This window comes from Orcinus orca, chromosome 6 (assembly GCF_937001465.1).
Source record: "Orcinus orca chromosome 6, mOrcOrc1.1, whole genome shotgun sequence".
Taxonomy (NCBI): Eukaryota; Metazoa; Chordata; class Mammalia; order Artiodactyla; family Delphinidae; genus Orcinus; species Orcinus orca.
In genome coordinates, this window is record NC_064564.1 from 71,399,775 (window position 1) to 71,417,951 (window position 18,177).

At 38.0% G+C, this 18,177-nt stretch overlaps 1 protein-coding gene across 5 annotated transcripts in view; it reads left to right on the forward strand.

Annotated features, from left to right (window-relative positions):
* The window catches only part of CFAP95 (cilia and flagella associated protein 95), a 123,720-nt gene that overhangs the window by 30,877 nt on the left and 74,666 nt on the right, over positions 1-18,177 (forward strand). The window contains exon 1 of one of the 5 annotated variants that reach the window (XM_033440209.2): positions 9,151-9,712. The exons of the other annotated variants lie outside the window; for them this stretch is intronic. Within the exon in view, the coding sequence (XP_033296100.1) occupies positions 9,561-9,712 (152 nt within the window). The 5' untranslated portion in view covers positions 9,151-9,560. Of the gene's footprint in view, positions 1-9,150; positions 9,713-18,177 lie in introns of those variants that run through there. 5 annotated transcript variants of the gene reach the window in all.

The window sequence follows — 18,177 nt, forward strand, 5'->3', positions numbered from 1 at the left end:
AATCATAAAAATCAGATCAGAAATAAATGAAAAAGAAATGAAGGAAACAATAGCAAAGATCAATAAAACTAAAAGCTGGTTCTTTGAGAAGATAAACAAAATAGATAAACCACTAGCCAGACTCATCAAGAAAAAAAGGGAGAAGACTCAAATCAATAGAATTAGAAATGAAAAAGGAGAAGTAACAACTGACACTGCAGAAATACAAAAGATCATGAGAGATTACTACAAGCAACTCTATGCAAATAAAATGAACAATCTGGAAGAAATGGACAAATTCTTAGAAATGCACAACCTGCCAAGACTGAATCAGGAAGAAATAGAAAATATGAACAGACCAATCACAAGCACTAAAATTGAAACTGTGATTAAAAATCTTCCAACCAACAAAAGCCCAGGCCCAGATGGCTTCACAGGCGAATTCTATCAAACATTTAGGGAAGAGCTAACACCTATCCCCCTTCTCAGAGGGAGGAACACTCCCAAATTCCTTCTACGAGGCCATCATCACCTTGATACCAAAACCAGACAAGGATGACACAAAGAAAGAAAACTACAGGCCAATATCATTGATGAACATAGATGCAAAAATCCTCAACAAAATACTAGCAAACAGAATCCAACAGCACATTAAAAGGATCATACACCATGATCAAGTGGGGTTTATTCCAGGAATGCAAGGATTCTTCAATATACGCAAATCTATCAATGTGATTAACCATATTAACAAATTGAAGGAGAAAAACCATTTGATCATCTCAATAGATGCAGAGAAAGCTTTTGACAAAATTCAACACCCATTTATGATAAAAACCCTGCAGAAAGTAGGCATAGAGGGAACTTTCCTCAACATAATAAAGGCCATATATGACAAGCCCACAGCCAACATTATCCTCAATGGTGAAAAACTGAAAGCATTTCCACTAAGATCAGGAAAAAGACAAGGTTGCCCACTCTCACCACTCTTATTCAACATAGTTTTGGAAGTTTTAGCCACAGCAATCAGAGAAGAAAAGTAAATTAAAGGAATTCAAATCAGAAAAGAAGAAGTAAACCTGTCACTGTTTGCAGATGACATGATACTATACATAGAGAATCCTAAAGATGCTACCAGAAAACTACTAGAGCTAATCAATGAATTTGGTAAAGTGGCAGGATACAAAAAATTTTGCAATTTGTATGGAAACACAAAAGACCCCGAATAGCCAAAGCAATCTTGAGAACGAAAAAAGGAGCCGAAGGAATCAGGCTCCCTGACTTCAAACTATACTACAAAGCTACAGTAATCAAGACAGTATGGTACTGGCACAAAAACAGAAAGATAGATCAATGGAACAGGATAGAAAGCCCAGAGATAAACCCACGCACATATGGACACCTTATCTTTGATAAAGGTGGCAGGAATGTACAGTGGAGAAAGGACAGCCTCTTCAATAAGTGGTGCTGGAAAAACTGGACAGATACATGTAAAAGTATGAGATTAGATCACTCCCTAACACCATACACAAAAATAAGCTCAAAATGGATTAAAGACCTAAATGTAAGGCCAGAAACTATCAAACTCTTAGAGGAAAACATAGGCAGAACACTCTATGACATAAATCACAGCAAGATCCTTTCTGTCCCACCTCCAAGAGAAATGGAAATAAAAACAAAAATAAACAAATGGGACCTAATGAAACTTCAAAGCTTTTGCCCAACAAAGGAAACCATAAACAAGACCAAAAGACAACCCTCAGAATGGGGGAAAATATTTGCAAATGAAGCAACTGACAGAGGATTAATCTCCAAAATTTACAAGCAGCTCATGCAGCTCTATAACAAGAAAACAAACAACCCAGTCCAAAAATGGGTGGAAGACCTAAATAGACATTTCTCCAAAGAAGATATACAGACTGCCAACAAACACATGAAAGAATGCTCAACATCATTAATCATTAGAGAAATGCAAATCAAAACTACAATGAGATATCATCTCACACCGTCAGAATGGCCATCATCAAAAAATCTAGAAACAATAAATGCTGGAGAGAGTGTGGAGAAAAGGGAACACTCTTGCACTGCTGGTGGGAATGTGAATTGGTTCAGCCACTATGGAGAACAGTATGGAGGTTCCTTAAAAAACTACAAATAGAACTACCATATGACCCAGCAATCCCACTACTGGGCATATACCCTGAGAAAAGCAAAATTCAAAAAGAGTCATGTACCAAAATGTTCATTGCAGCTCTATTTACAATAGCCCGGAGATGGAAACAACGTACGTGTCCATCATCGGATGAATGGATAAAGAAGATGTGACACATATATACAATGGAATATTACTCAGCCATAAAAAGAAACGAAATTGAGCTATTTGTAATGAGGTGGATAGACCTAGAGTCTGTCATACAGAGTGAAGTAAGTCAGAAAGAAAAAGACAAATACCATATGCTAACACATATATATGGAATTTAAGAAGAAAAAAAAATGTCATGAAGAACGTACAGTAAGACAGGAATAAAGACACAGACCTACTGGAGAACGGACTTGCAGATATGGGGAGGGGGAAGGGTGAGCTGTGACAGGGCGAGAGAGAGTCATGGACATATACACACTAACAAACGTAACGTAGATAGCTAGTGGGAAGTAGCTGCATGGCACAGGGATATCAGCTCGGTGCTTTGTGACCGCCTGGAGGGGTGGGATAGGGAGGTTGGGAGGGAGGGAGACACAAGAGGGAAGAGATATGGGAACATATGTATATATATAACTGATTCACTTTGTTATAAAGCAGAAACTAACACACCATTGTAAAGCAATTATACCCCAATAAAGATGTTAAAAAAAAAAAATCTTCCAACAAACAACAGTCCAAGACCAGATGGCTTTTCAGGCAAATTCTATCAAACATTTAGAGGCGAGCTAACACCTGTTCTCTCAAACTCTTTCAAAAAATTGCAGAAGGAGGAACAATCACAAATTTGTCCTACGAGGCCACCATCACCCTGATACCAAAACCAGACAAAGATATCACAAAAAAAACAAAATTACAGGCCAATATCACTGATGAATATAGGTACAAAATTCTCAACAAAATACTAGCAAATGGAATCCAACAACACATTATAAGGATTATACACCATGATCAAATGGGATTTATCTCATGGATGCAAGGATTCTTCAATATATGCAAATCAATCAATGTGATATACCACATTAACAAATTAAGGAATAAAAACCATATTTTCATCTCAATAGATGCAGAAAAAGCTTTTGACAAAATTCACCACCCATTTATGACAAAGACTGGCCAGAAAATGGGCATAGAGGGAACCTACCTCAACATAATAAAGGCCATATATGAAAAACCCACAGCCAACATCATTCTCAATGGTGAAAAACTGAAAGCATTTCCTCTAAGATCAGGAACAAGACAAGAATGTACACTCTTGCCACTCTTATTCAACATAGTTGAATAAGGAAGTCCTAGCCATGGCAATCAGAGAAGAAAAAGAAATAAAAGGAAACCAAACTGGAAAAGAAGCAGTAAAACTGTCACTGTTTGCAGGTGACATGATACTATACATGGAGAATCCTAAAGATGCCACCAGAAAACTACTAGAGCTAATCAATGAATTTGGTAAAGTAGCAGGATAAAAATTAATGCACAGAAATCTCTTGCATTCCTGTACACTAACAATGAAAGATCAGAAAGAATAATTAAGGAAGCAATCACATTTAGCATCACAACAAAAAGAATAAAATACCTTGGAATAAAGCTACCTAAGGGGGTAAAAACCTGTACTCAGAAAACTATAAGACACTGATGAAAGAAATCAAAGATGACATAAACAGATGGAGAAATATACCATGTTCTTGGATTGGAAGAATCACTATTGTGAAAATGACTATACTACCCAAAGCAATCTACAGATTCAATGCAATCCCTATCAAATTACCAATGGCATTCTTCACAGAATTAGAACAAAAAATTTTACAATTTGTATGGAAACACAAAAGATCCCAAATAGCCAGAGCAATCTTGAGAAAGAAAAACAGAGCTGGAGGAATCAGGCTCCCCAACTTCAAACTATACTACAAAGCTACAGGAATCAAGACAGTATGGTACTAGCACAAAAACAGAAATATAGATCAATGGAACAGGATAGAAAGCCCAGAGATAAACCCACACACATATGATAACCTAATTTATGACAAAGGAGGCAGGAACATACAATGGAGAAAAGACAGCCTCTTCAATAAATGGTGCTGGGAAAACTGGACAGCTACATGTAAAAGAATGAAATTAGAACACTGCCTAACACCATACAGAAAAACAAACTCAAAATCGATTAAAGACCTAAATGTGAGACCAGACACTATAAAACCCTTAGAAGAAAACATAGGAAAAACACTCTTTGACATAAATGGCAGTAAGATCTTTTTTGACCAACCTCCTAGAGTAATGAAAATAAAAACAAAAATAAACAAATGGGACCTAATGAATCTTAAAAGCTTTTGCACAGCAGAGGAAACTGTAAACAAGATGAAAAGACAATCCTCAGAATGGGAGAAAATACTTGCAAACGAAGCAACTGACAAAGGCTTAATCTCCAAAATATACAAGCAGCTCATGCAGCTCAATATCAAAAAAACAAACAACCCAATCCAAAAATGGACAGAAAGCCTAAATAGACATTTCTCCAAAGAATATATACAGATGGCCAACAAACACATGAAAGGATGTTCAACATCACTGATCATTAGAAAAATGCAAATCAAAACTACAGTGAGGTATCACCTCACACCAGTCAGAATGGTCATCATCAAAAAATCCCCAAAGAATAGATGATGGAGAGGGTGTGGAGAAAAGGGAACGCTCTTGCACTGTTGGTGGGAATGTAAATTGATACAGCCACTATGGAGAACAGTATGGAGGTTCCTTAGAAAACTAACAATAGAACGAACTAACATATGGCCAGCAATCCCACTACTGGGCATATACCCTGAGAAAAGCATAATTCAAAAAGAGACATGTACCACAATGTTCACTGCGGCACTATTTACAGTAGCCAAGACATGGAAGAAAACTAAGTGTCCATTGACAGATGAATGGATAAAGAAATGTGGCACATATATACAATGGAATATTAGCCATAAAAAGAAACGAAATTGAGTTATTTGTAGGGAGGTAGATGGACCTAGAGTCTGTCATACAGAGTGAAGTAAGTCAGAAGGAAAAAAACAAATACTGTATGCTAACACCTATATATGGAATCTAAAAAAAAAAAAAAAAATGGTTCCAATGAACCTAGGAGCAGGACAGGAATAAAGACGCAGACGTAGAGAATGGACTTGAGGACATGGGGAGAGGGAAGCGGAAGCTGGGACGAAGTGAGAGAGTAGCATTGACATATAGACACCACCAAACGTAAAATAGATAGCTAGTGGGAAGCAGTTGCATAGCACAGGGTCATCAGCTCAGTGCTTTGTGACCACCTAGAGGGTTGGGATAGGGAGGGTGGGAGGGAGACGCAAGAGGGAGGGGATATGGGGATATATGTGTACATATAGCTGATTCACTTTGTTATACAGCAGAAACTAACACAACATTGTAAAGCAATTATACTTCAATAAAGACATTAAAAAATAAGGGAAATGCTGAATTGAATATTTAATAAATTAATCCCCATGCTGAGAGTTGCAGTTCCAGAAGTAATGCCTCTTGCATGACAGGACTTAATCAGTACTAGTTAATAATGGTTTGAGGGCAGATCAATGCCTAATATGTTTGCAATACAAATTAGAAGCACAGAGGAATCATACTCAAGGTTAAATTCTTCTGGAAAAGACTGTTGGTAGTTATGAATAGTTAAAGGAAAGGAAAGAAGATTGAAGCTTTCATTGGTGTTGATTCCTTTGAGAGTTCCTGGGTCGTTAAACATGAGCTTATTCATATAAACTTTGGTCCTGATTTCTAGGTTTTACTATTTTTCTTTCATATTTTTCATGTAACTGAATTGTACCAGATTGTCTTGGGTGCTCAGCAGTAGATTCTGGTTCTAATATCCATACCGCTTCTCACAGAAGGAAGAAGAGGAACAGGAAGCAGGGAGAGGGAAGGCAGAAGAGAGGAGAGGAAAGAAGGCAAGAAGATGAGTAGAGATGGAAGAGGAAGGGATAAGTGGAGGAAAAGTGGGGAAAAGGAAAAGAAGAAGGGAGAGGTGGGAGAGAGGTCAGGAGATAGGGGGGACAGAGGGAGCGGGGAGGACCAGACACCTCTCATTCATTTTGACAAACTGGTGAACTCTAACTTTTTTATACAAAATATTTGAAAGTGGGCCCCTAGATGTATATATGGAGGTCCTTATTTCTGGGGAACTAAAAAATTACTATGCAACCCTTGATTAGGACATAAATACTCAGTTTTAAGCTTCTAAGTTTTATACAATTTAAATACAAGTTTTCAATAGACTTAAACTAGATTCAACATGGAGATGGTACAAATTAATTTTCTTACATAATTAAAATTTTTCTCTCAGGTAATTGCATGACATTTGGTAGAAGAATTTTAATGCTGGGAGAGGATACAATGATGGTGACTTTGGAAGGTCCTGAGCAGGGGCTTTTCCAAGAACTGAGCAGACTATTAAGACAGGAAGGAAAGGAGATGGTAAAGAGGTTAACCTCTGTAGGCATTTACATCTGGCTGGGTTACATCTGTTTTAGCTTTGCTGTTCTTGTCAGGTCTTCCTGGCAACCTCTTTAAGGATCTGATAAAGCTAATAAAGAAATATACTAGAGTAGGCTCAGATGAAGGGATTCCCACTTCCCGAGTTGGTCTGCCTGCAATTATCTTACAGAGAAGTCCTGTTTCAGCCACCTGAGCTGTGATTTTCTAACCCCAAGGATGTTACGGTGAAAAGAGATTAATATAATAGAAGGCATTGCATTAAGCCCTACACTACATTGGTTTGATGAAGCTTGAGGAAAATAGGAATAACTCAAGTATGTTGAGGATCAGTAATTTTATAAAGAATAAAGCTTATTAATAATGGTCTTGAAAAGATTCCATATGAATACGAAACCATTGTTATCACTGATAACATCAAAATATCTTGCCAACATTTTTCTGATTCAGACTATTAAATTTCATATTAAAATATGATTAAAAGATATTCATTAAATAGACCTTGTAGACAGACAAAGCTTGAAGAACAGTGAAGTATAGTTAGGAAACTCTACACAAACAACAAGCACATTTTAGAATACTTTTCCAAAATGATAAGGACAAAGTTGGGATGTAGTAATAGCATTAGTAATTGAAATTTAATTGAGGGCTGAGCATGTATTAGGAACTGTTCCTTCTGCTTTCAATATATTTATCATCTTATGTAATTCTCACAAAACCCCTCTGCAATAAATACTGTTCTATTACTGGTAAGGACGGAATCAGGAACGAAAAATTCCACAGAATGTACTGATGTATACAAAGAGAATAGAATACGTCTGAACTTGAGGGTATCAGAGAGTTAATTTCCTACATCTCAGCTTGAGGATGTTGAAAAGTATTTAGTAGACACAGAAGACAGTAAAGTTTATAAAGCTGATATAAAGAGGAAAGAGGAAAGAGCTGATATAAAGAGGGAAAAAGCATTTTCTTAGACTTCAAAAGGCTGTCACCTTGGCTTAAGGAACTCTAAAATAACAAATTATGTTTGTTTTGTTTGTTTTCATACTATATTGCTACTTGGTGTGCTAAAGAGCTTTTAAATCTCAGCAGCACCAGAGAAAGGGCTTGGCTCTGAGTCAGATTGGCTACAGAGACCTGACATCTTGGTTGCACATATATTATGTTGCTATCACTTAAAGCATAAGTAAAATAAATACACTTTAAGCTTAAATAAAATAAAATAAACTGAAAGATAGTATGATGGTAATAATTTTGGAGTGACAGCAATGTGCTATGCTTTGGACAGAATTGAGCTTAACTTGGATCTTGTTTACCGTTTTAATTTCTATTTTTCTTTTCATTCTTTCAAGAAGAAAAGGGCAAAAATAGCTGTCAGCGCTCTACTAGCACTAAGCTGGTGACAGTGGACTATTTGGTTCTAAAAAATATGGCTTAACTGTAGCTGTCAGTAAAATAGGGGCCTAAGCATACCACAGGTGCCCACACTGGGTACCACAGGTGCCCACACTGAGTACCACAGGCCACAAAAAAGCACTTAGTAGTTGTGTGTAATCAAATTTGTGAAATCTGATCCAGAAGAGCACTTCGCTATCTATAGGAGTGCCATAATAAATCTTCTGTGAACTATAAAATCTATTTGTAATGTAAAATATCTCTTAATTTGTGTTTTTACATTTGAATTTTTTGTGTAATGTGGCCTTCTTAAAGTAAGAAACTTCTGTAATTTATGGAAGCCTGGATAAATCTAAGGTAATCAAACATAATATTCATTCATTAGTTCACTGATGGTATGTATATATGGTATGTATATATTAAGCGCTATGCCAGGTCCGAGGGATGGCCATGATTAAGTTCATTAATGCCCTTAAGGTGCTCAGCTGAGGTTGGGGAGGAGAATTCTGATGTGCTAAATACTCTTTTCTTGGAAACTCAAAAGTGGAATAAGCACAAGATTTCCTGACGGCAATGCTGTAGATAATCTTTTTAAAATCTCCTTCTTGCATATAACTTACAAAACAATAATGTGATGAGTTTGTATTGTCACCACATATTAACTGTTAAATGTTAAGGCGAGAAGAATTTGGCAAATCTTGGGGAGCTGAATGCCCTAGAGCCCTAAACTGTACCTAGAGATTGAGTCTTTCAGCCATTACAGCCTGAAGGGACCTCTGATTCTTGTGTCCTTCTCAGCCCCCTCCACGATCCCATTCCCTCCCTCGTTTTTCAGAGGAAGAAATTCGTGCTCAGAAAGGTTGAGAGAACAGCTGAAACTGGGACCAGCCAAGCCTTTTTCATCCTCAAACTTTTTAGCTGATTTGCTAAACAATTCTGCTCCTCTTTCTTATTTAGAAAAGCTATATAGAAAAGACATATTTTATGGTTTGAGGGGTGTTCTCTTGCTCCCTTTTAGTTAAATTTACATAACTTGTAAGCAGAAGGTGTGGTGGCAACAGATGATGAATGGTAAAAAGAAACTTCCGCAAGGACAGCCCCAATAGACCAGCTCCGGGCTCAGGTCCACTTAGTCCTCCTTAAGTGACCCAGCGCTCCCCCTTAACTCCGCCCACTCTGAGGAGTAGACTGTTAGGAGAGCGAAACTACAGATCCCAGGATGCAGGTGTCCCTCTCAACCTCTATATAGCCCGCTCGCTCCCCTCATTGCATTCTGGGAAGTGTAGTTTCTAAGCAGTATCTGCGTTCACTGTCTAGGAAACCAGGGCTTTTAGGCTTGAGAGATACGTCTTTCTACTGGCCCCGCCCTTTACATTGACCCCGCCCCAGGTTGCTTAGGAGATGAGAGAAGCCGAATCTTGGGCTGTGTCGGCACAGGCAACAGGATAGGTGCAGAGAGAAATCCTCTGAGATCTGTAACAGGAGGGCAGCCATGGGGAGCTGTGACAGCTCCTGCCAGGGTTGGTGTAGCGGTAGTCAACACTGGTTTGAACTTGGACCCACGGACTTGATGGAGCGCAAGGGCTCCCTAACCCTCCGCTCCCATCACAAGAAATACTCGAAGCCAGTGCTGGTGTATTCCTGGTGAGCGAGCTCTCTTGCAGTTTCTAGGTGCTGGGAGAGGGAGAAGAAGGGAAGGGATGGGGGAGGAGAGGAAAGGAGAGTAAGAGAGAGAGGAAAAGGGTGGAGAGGATAAAATAAACAGAGAAGAATGAGAAAAGAGGAAAAGAAAAGCAGAGAAAGAAAGAAAAAGATCATACAAGAGAGAGAACTGGGAGAGAAGAAAGAGAAAGGAAAGGGAAACATCTTCAAAGGAGAGATGGCGAGGGTCAGAGTGAGAGTAGGGGCAGGGAGGATGAGATAGGAAAGCCCTCCAAGAGCAGCTCCCTAGCACACACGGAGACCTGCTGCAGCCAGACCCTGTCTACCAGAGGTCATAGATCACCCACACAGTGTAGGTGGAGGGTGTCTGCAGAGGCTTGGAAATCATGTTCTGAGACAAGTGCTTACTTACAAAAGGCAGGGTCTGTTAGGAGACTGAGGGCACAGGAGGAGGAGATGTCTGTTCAGAGGATGGCCTCCAGGACTGCCGTTTCTTGGGGGCAGTGAGGCACAATGAATGATTTGAAAGAGGTCGTTAAAATATTCCCTAGGCTACTAGGACTATTCTGGCCAGAGACTGCAGACCGGCATCCCTCACTGGGTAAACCAACAGACACAGTTTATTTGACATGCACTGTGTTTACATTTTTCTTTTAAATTAATTGCCCACATTTAAAACCAGGAGATTTCACGTGGAAATCTAGGATTGTGTCTTCTCTTGAAAATCTGAAAGGCTTGGCAACAGAGGATTTTATTCTTTCTGCCAACTATGAATGTACTGGAGCTGAACACTGGCTACTCCTTAAGATGAGTCTACTCCTTCTTTCTGTGGTAATTTCAGGTTCTTTCCTGGCTTCAGGAAACATTTACTTCCTCTGCATGAGGCTTTGGGTTTGGAATTCACTTAGAGATTCTCCTGTTTATTAAATATTACAGTGACTGATAGTGAAACCATGACATTTAATTGGCAGAACAGTGGGGCCTTTTAGGGTATTTAGAATTCTATCCTTTGGGTCAATTTTCCTGGCTGTACTATTGACAGTAATTGTTTTTGGACTATTTGGAATATTCTGGGAAAGAGGAAGATTTGAAATGAAATCTCAAATCTTGTTTTCTTTATACTTTCACCTTTGAAAGAAGATGATTTTGACTCTAGCCCTAAGGCTAAGTCCTCTTGATCCCATTCATTCATGTAATGTATAATATGTGAATCCCGTTGTTTCTGTCTTGCAAACTTGCTACAGCCTACTCACTTTCCCATGAACTCTCTCCCTTTTACTTCTCATCCCTAAAACCAACTCTCTGCCTATATTGAGCTCACTGTGAGAGGCTATATTAATTTAGAATAAAAATCTACATTGGGAAGCAGAAAATCCTCCTTTAACCTCATACAGGGCTTACCTCACAGCCCTCAAGCAAAACACTTAGCTCTTTCATGATTTTGTTACTCCATAAGGATTTAGGTCATAATATAAATCACTGCCAGAAATTACTGTTAAAGAGAAAGACCTTTTTCAAGTGGACAGTGCTTCTGCTCCCTTCTGTACTACCTTTGCTTTGAAAAGTTGCCTTGTGGACATCATAGACATCAATAGCAAAACCACAGAAGAATATAGATGAGAAGGAGATGAGGAACTTGGTAGGAGAAAAGGGTGGTGTAACACAAAGTCATTCTGGCCACTGCTGGAAATGTAGAGAGTTCTCATGCTGTTGGTTTTAGAAAGGTTTGGGGGCAGTAAGAAATAAATTTAACCCAACAAACATTTTTGTGTCATGCACTGTGCCGTGTGTTGGAGACACAGAGATGGATAAAGTGGATTCAGTGAGATAATTTGTATAAAGCATTTAATACCATGCCTTGCACATAGTAAGCAGTCAATAATATATGGTAACTAATATTTATTTAGGATAACATAATGGTTAAAAGCTTGAGCTTTAGGTTTGAATACCAACTCTGCAGCTTTTGATATAACAAGTGACATGACTATTCTAGGCCTCTGTTTCTGCAACTGTAAAATGGGGGTGATAGGATTCTTGTAAGACTAAACAAGGTATTGTATGTGAAGTATCTTCTGACATATAGCCTGGCACATAGTAAGCACAGTAAAGGTTATATACATGTACTAGGACATGGTCACTGACCTCAACTAATTTCATAGGCCAGTAAAGAAAAACGTCAGTAAATTCAGTATAATCTGATTTGTGCAAAATAGAGATGAGTATAAGAGGCAAAAGTAACAGGAGGGGGAGGTTAGTGTGTATATGGTTTTCTGAGCAAGGTTTAGAAGGAAGAATAGGAGTTCCATAGGTATACAAAAGAGAACAGGCAAGTACAATGTAATAGTAAGAAGCAGCATCATAGGGAAATAGAAAGAGTTCTTTATAGTTGATAAATACACTTGATCTCATTATCTGTAAATTCTGTATTTGCAAATTCATCTACTTGCAAAAATTTATATGGAACGCTACATCAATATTTGCAGCACTTTCATAGTCATTTATGGACATGTGCAGAGAGGCAAAAAATTTGAATCATCCCACACACATATTCTCAGTTGATGTCAGACACTCTGCCTTCTTGTTTCAGCTCCTCTTACTGTAAACAAGTATTCTTTTCATGGTCTATTTAGTGCCATGTTTTTTGTATTTTTTTACTTTTTGTTGTTGATATCATTGTTCAGATGGCCCCCAAACATAGTGCTGAAGTGCTGTCTAGTGTTCCTAAGTGCAAGAAGGCTGTGATGTGCCTTATGGAGAAAATATGTGCATTACATAAGCTTCATTCAGACATGAGTTACAGTGCTGTTGGCTGTGAATTCAGTGTTAGTGAGTCAACAAGATATATTAAACAAGATGTCTTTAAACAGAAGCACACATAAAACCGGGTCATGTATTAATTGGTTGTTGAAAGTGTGACCAGAGGCTCACAGGAACCTAATCTTGTACTTCCCCTAGGAGCAATGATTCAGTATTTGCTAATTGTTTGTGACTTTATAGAACATAACAACCTTGAATAATGAGAATCAGTTGTAAGATTTGAGAAGCACTTGCATTTCTCTGAGCTGGCTGTGCTACTGGCATCCTTGTTTTCCTTCTGTATTCAACCAGTCACCAAGGTCTGTCCTAGAAAACTGCGTAAAGTTCAAATTGTGTAAACTTCCAAATGAATAAATGTCATTGATCATTTTGTTTTTATGCATTCTGGTCATAATTGTTTGCTTTCTATTGAGTTATTTTATTATATATTAAAAATTTATTGAATTTTAACCTTTTATTAGTGGTTATTTAATCAATGAATGCCTACTATCTAATACACCATTTGGGTGGCCTCCCAACTGAGTATTTGATCAGCTAAGGGACTGTGCCTATAGGTTTGCAAAATAGAATTTAACTGGGAGAAATTCTGAGGTACCTCTGCTTATACAGTAAACATTTGGATAATTCCTGTGTTACTCTTTATGTGGAATGTAATACCACATTGAAGTCTGTTTGACTTCACTATACATATTAAAAACAGTTGTGTATAATAGACATGATAAAGTGAAATACCCAGAATGGTTGTTAGAGATATTTCTGGTCCATTATTGGATAAGAGGTTGCCTAGGAACCATGTCTTCCTTGTAGCTAGAGTGGTGGATAGAGAGCCATATTACCTGCATCACACCTTGATGCTTCTGAGTGAGAAAGGCCTTTTCTAGAAATTATCTTTCTCTATTCATTCCTACAGCATTTATGGAGCTATATCATCAGATGTTTCCATCGGGAATTATGAGTCAAGGGGAAATTTTCTCTTAGGGTATTTTCCCACTCACTGGAATAATGGAATACTAAGAACCAGAACAACTACATTTGCCCTTAATAAATTCTCTGGTGTAAGGCTAGTTCTTATTTATTTATTTATTTATTTATTCTCATCTCTTCTACCTTGGCCAAATTGACATCTGTTAATAACTGATGAGCCAGAAAATTCGTTCGAGTTTCCATGAAACAGTTCACGCTCTGGTCTCCATGGTGACACTTAAGAGTTTTAAGGACTTAGCTTAATTTTATATATTTGTAATTTCAATTACTTCTCTCTCCTACGTAAGCCCAAAATTAAAGAGCCTGGGCATTTTACTGTCCTCCCCCAACCCTGTCTGCATTATAGGAAGAAAACAGAAAGAGAAAGGGGGAAAAGGAAGTAAAATTAAAATCCGGTGATAATTGTGGGGTAGGGAACTTGATAGTTTTAAAGATTTTTACAGAAAATCATTTGGGCTGGAGAAAGAAATTAAAGAGCTTTCTATGATGCTCTTCAGACTTATACCCTATTGTGCTCTTTGAACAGGGAGTTCATATGTATTCAAGGTACTCCACATTCAGAGGAGAATCCAGTTTCAAGGCACTAGGATATCATTAGTATACTTATTAGAAAACAGAGATGAATTTTCTAATTTGCTGTATGTTCATCCTGTAAATACAGCAGTTTTCTCAGGGACTAACCTGGAAGTATTTAGAGTCCTTCACACCACTAAGGACCAAGCTAGAGTTACATAGATCTTCTCTAGCCAGCAATCCCATCTTCTCACATCTCCAACGCATAATCAGGATAAAAAGGCAAAGAAAATAAGAAAGCCCTTTAGTAAACACATGTTGCAGCCTGCCTCTGTTGAAATCCATACATGCTTCCCCTTCCAGCAAGCCTCCATCCTTCTGTTTTAACAACTTAAGCCCTCAATCGAAAGCTTTTAACTCTTATTTTGTGCATTTTAAATATTTGGTTATGTGGAAAGGAGAGAGAAGAGACTTTAAAGAAGCTTTATTGGTTAGTAATGAGAAGTGAGAAGAGCAAGCCTTGGGGCAAGGGATAAGAACACCGTGGGTGCTCAAATAATGTTTATCAAAGAAATTAACAAATGAATGGAGAGAAAGGACACACACACAAACACAAAAGGCACTGCAGGCTGGGGGCCTCTTTTTTTATGCTTTAAGAAGACCCTGAGGTAAGGACTACAGGATAATGCAAATCTGTAATAAAGCCAGAGCTGATTTTCACAGCCCTGATCCTTTTTTTAAAAAAATTTATTGAAGTATAGTTGATTTACAATGTTGTGTTAATTTCTGCTGTACAGCAAAATGACTCAGTTATACATATATATATTCTTTTTCAAATTCTTTTCCATTATAATTTATTACAGGATATTGAATATAGTTCCCTGTGCTACACAGTAGGACCTTGTTGTTTATCCATCCTATATATATTAGTTTGCATCTGCTAATCCCAAACTCCCAATCCTTCCTTCTCCCAGTGTCCTCTCCCTTGGCAACCACAAGTCTGTACTCTGTCTGTGAGTCCGTTTCTGTTTCGTAGATATGTTCATTTGCGTCATATTTTAGAGTCCACGTATAAGAGATATCATATGGTATTTGTCTTTCTTTTTCTGACTTACTTGGCTTGGTATGATAATCTCTAGGTCCATCCATGTTTCTGCAAATGCACAGCCCTGATCCTGATACAACAGGATGACATTGAAGCATGTTTGGTCACCTCTGTATAGGTGAATTTAGAGGGGTATAAATCATTAGGCTTCCGATTAGAATGGTAAAGAATTTAAAAATGGGAGCTAAACTCATGTTCTTCCTAGATGCGGTACATGACTTACTAGAGACTGACGGGTACTTAGGAAATTTTGAGTTAAATAGGGACAAATGGTATTCACACTTTAAAGAGACATCTTAATTTCTTAACTCATACTTTAAAAAACATTGTAAATTATAATACTGTGTGACCATTTAAGATGATGTGATAGTAGACCAAAGACATGGAAATATATTTACTATCTGGTCAGTAGCAGAATTAGAAATTTGCATTCAAGTCAGATGCATATATAAAATTTGTTTTCTGAAACTGATCCTCATGGTTTTTCAACTGTTGATTACCAGAGAAAAGTTCAAACATGCCAATTGAAGGGTTTCTCTGTCTCTTTGAGTTTAAACAGTTTGTTTTGGGTTAAAATAGTCTCTTTCAGAACAGTGCCCACTCTTCTGAATCCTACCTCATCCACCCTCTCCTTTTCCTAGTGGTGTGTGTGTGCATAAGGGACTGAAGTTATATGACATTTGGGGGATGGGGTAGTGAGGCTCCCAGATCTGCATGTGGGTCCTTATTCTTGTTCAGCTTATCCTTTGTCCAACTTCTGTGCCTGCTGCTGGTGAACTTTTGACTAATCCACTTGGTTTGTTAAAGACCTGAGGTCCTGCTTTCAGACTCATTTCCATTTTGGCTCTCCTTAGGACTGTAGATCCTTAAGTCATGCTCATCCTCTCCTGGCCCCTGACTTAGGCTGGTGGTAGCCACTGTGGTAGGGGCACCTCATCCCTGAACATGGTGGCCCTGTAGCTGGCCCACTGACACTCAATTCAGCTTTCATCAAATGCCCTGCAGAGAGGGTGTGCGTATGCTGTGGTTTGCCCAGTAGAGTTTACTCCCATTGGCCTGAGATTTATTAAAAGCCCTTCTCTCATTTTTTAAAGTGATCTTCTTTACAAAATAAATGATAGGGTCACCCTACTTATGCCGTGTTTGGGAGCTTCTGGATCTGGTTGTTAATAGAAGTTTGAGAAATTTAGACATTTTACTTCTTAGCAGGTCCTGACTTTCAAGAAAAACATCACTCAGGACTAAAAAATTTTATTGTTAGTCAGAAGTTAATCACCAGCACTTTATTTTTCTTCATATTCCTGGCAAAACAGTCCTATATCTTCCCAAGGCAAATGTAGATGCCTCTGATTTATTAGAACAAAGGTTATTTTAAAGAGTTAAGCAAAGAAAAGTGCAAAGATTAATATTTGAAAATATAATCTCACTTTAAGTAAGTAAAAAAAGGAACAGCATGTTATGAATTCTTTTGATAAAAATATATGTCTGTATGTATTGAAAAGAGACTGAAAGGATATTTACCATGTAACACAAAATATTTATTACTGGATGGTGGATTTATGGACTATTTGTCATTTTCTTTTTTCCTCTTTGCCACTTTTACATTTTCCATAATGAATGTGTATTATTTCAAGTAAAATTACTTGAAAACTTTGATATCACTTTCTACAGCTCTTCCCCTGAAGCAAGCATTCTCTAAATGATCAGGATTTAAACAGAATACTTCATCTCTTTCAGAGTCTGAGTCATTCTGCATGGTTTATTTTGAGTCTTTTTTAAATATCTTTTTAATTGCTAGTTTATGTTGGGTAAAAAGGATGATGCTATTCACATTCATTTGGTTTAACCACGCTTTCATTCTTGTCTGTGTTCTATAATGGTAGATCCTATGCCATGGTTATTTTTAATATAGTGCTACATTCTTATTCCTCAACATACACACATATCCACAAATGCTTTTGAATGTAGTAGTTTTGCGGGGGGGAGCACCTTATTTTCTATTTTTCAGGATGATGCAGGACATTCTACATCCTTTTGTCATGACTGTATTTTTCTTTCAATGCTATTCTCTTTAATGAAATCCCAACCAAATTCATTTTCTGAAAACCAGTGGTTATAAAATTGTGCCTTGACCTTTTCGTGAGGTTTTGCTCAATTTAACTGGTGGCCAAAATAAAACAGCTTTACTTGCAAGATAACCCTTGCTCTGCAAGGCAGAGTATTGTAGGACAGGCATTTCCTCATGTGGGTGCACTTGGGTTAGGAAAGATCATTGCTGTATACAAGTACCTCTGCCTGAGCCAACTCCCTATGTGTCCTTGAGACCATCTCTCTCCTGGGCAACAGGAGTCACCAAAGGCTTGTCATAATGCTACTGTAGTCTTCCTCACAGATAGTCACAAGTGCTTTTTCATCAGCTTTCTTTCTCTTACTTTTTCATCAGCTTTCTTTCTAGGTAAGGATGTAAGGAGTGAAGGAGGAGGTAAGAAGAATGTGGGGCTTGGTGACATTTTGATAAGGAGAGTTTCAGTCTATGGACACAGGATACCCAGGCTCAAGACTCAAGGTTTTCAATAGCACTAGAATTAGCACTGTCAGATAAACTTCTCTTAGTTGGCCTTGGAAGCCACCCCATCGGTACTATTTTCTGTGTGTACTGATCAGGCTTCTTTTGATTGCAGTTGACAGATACTCGGCTTGCACTAGCCTAAGGAAGCAAGAAAATGAATTAGTTCATGATATTCATGGAATGGTTGATCACTAGATAAGAAGGAGGGCACGGATGCAGCTTGACCTCAGGAACAACAGGCATAAGGGATGCTAGTGCATCTGGGTCTTGCTTCATTTCTTCTCTCTCTTCCTCATTGTGTTTGCCTCATCTTATCATTGAAGACTATAGGAAACATGGCTGCTGTGGTTCAGGAATTTATAACTTACATCTTCATCCACCAAAAATGTTGTTTTTAAGGTATTTTCAGTTCTGAATTTAAAAATTCCAGGTCAGATGTCCATTTCTGGGCCAAGTATT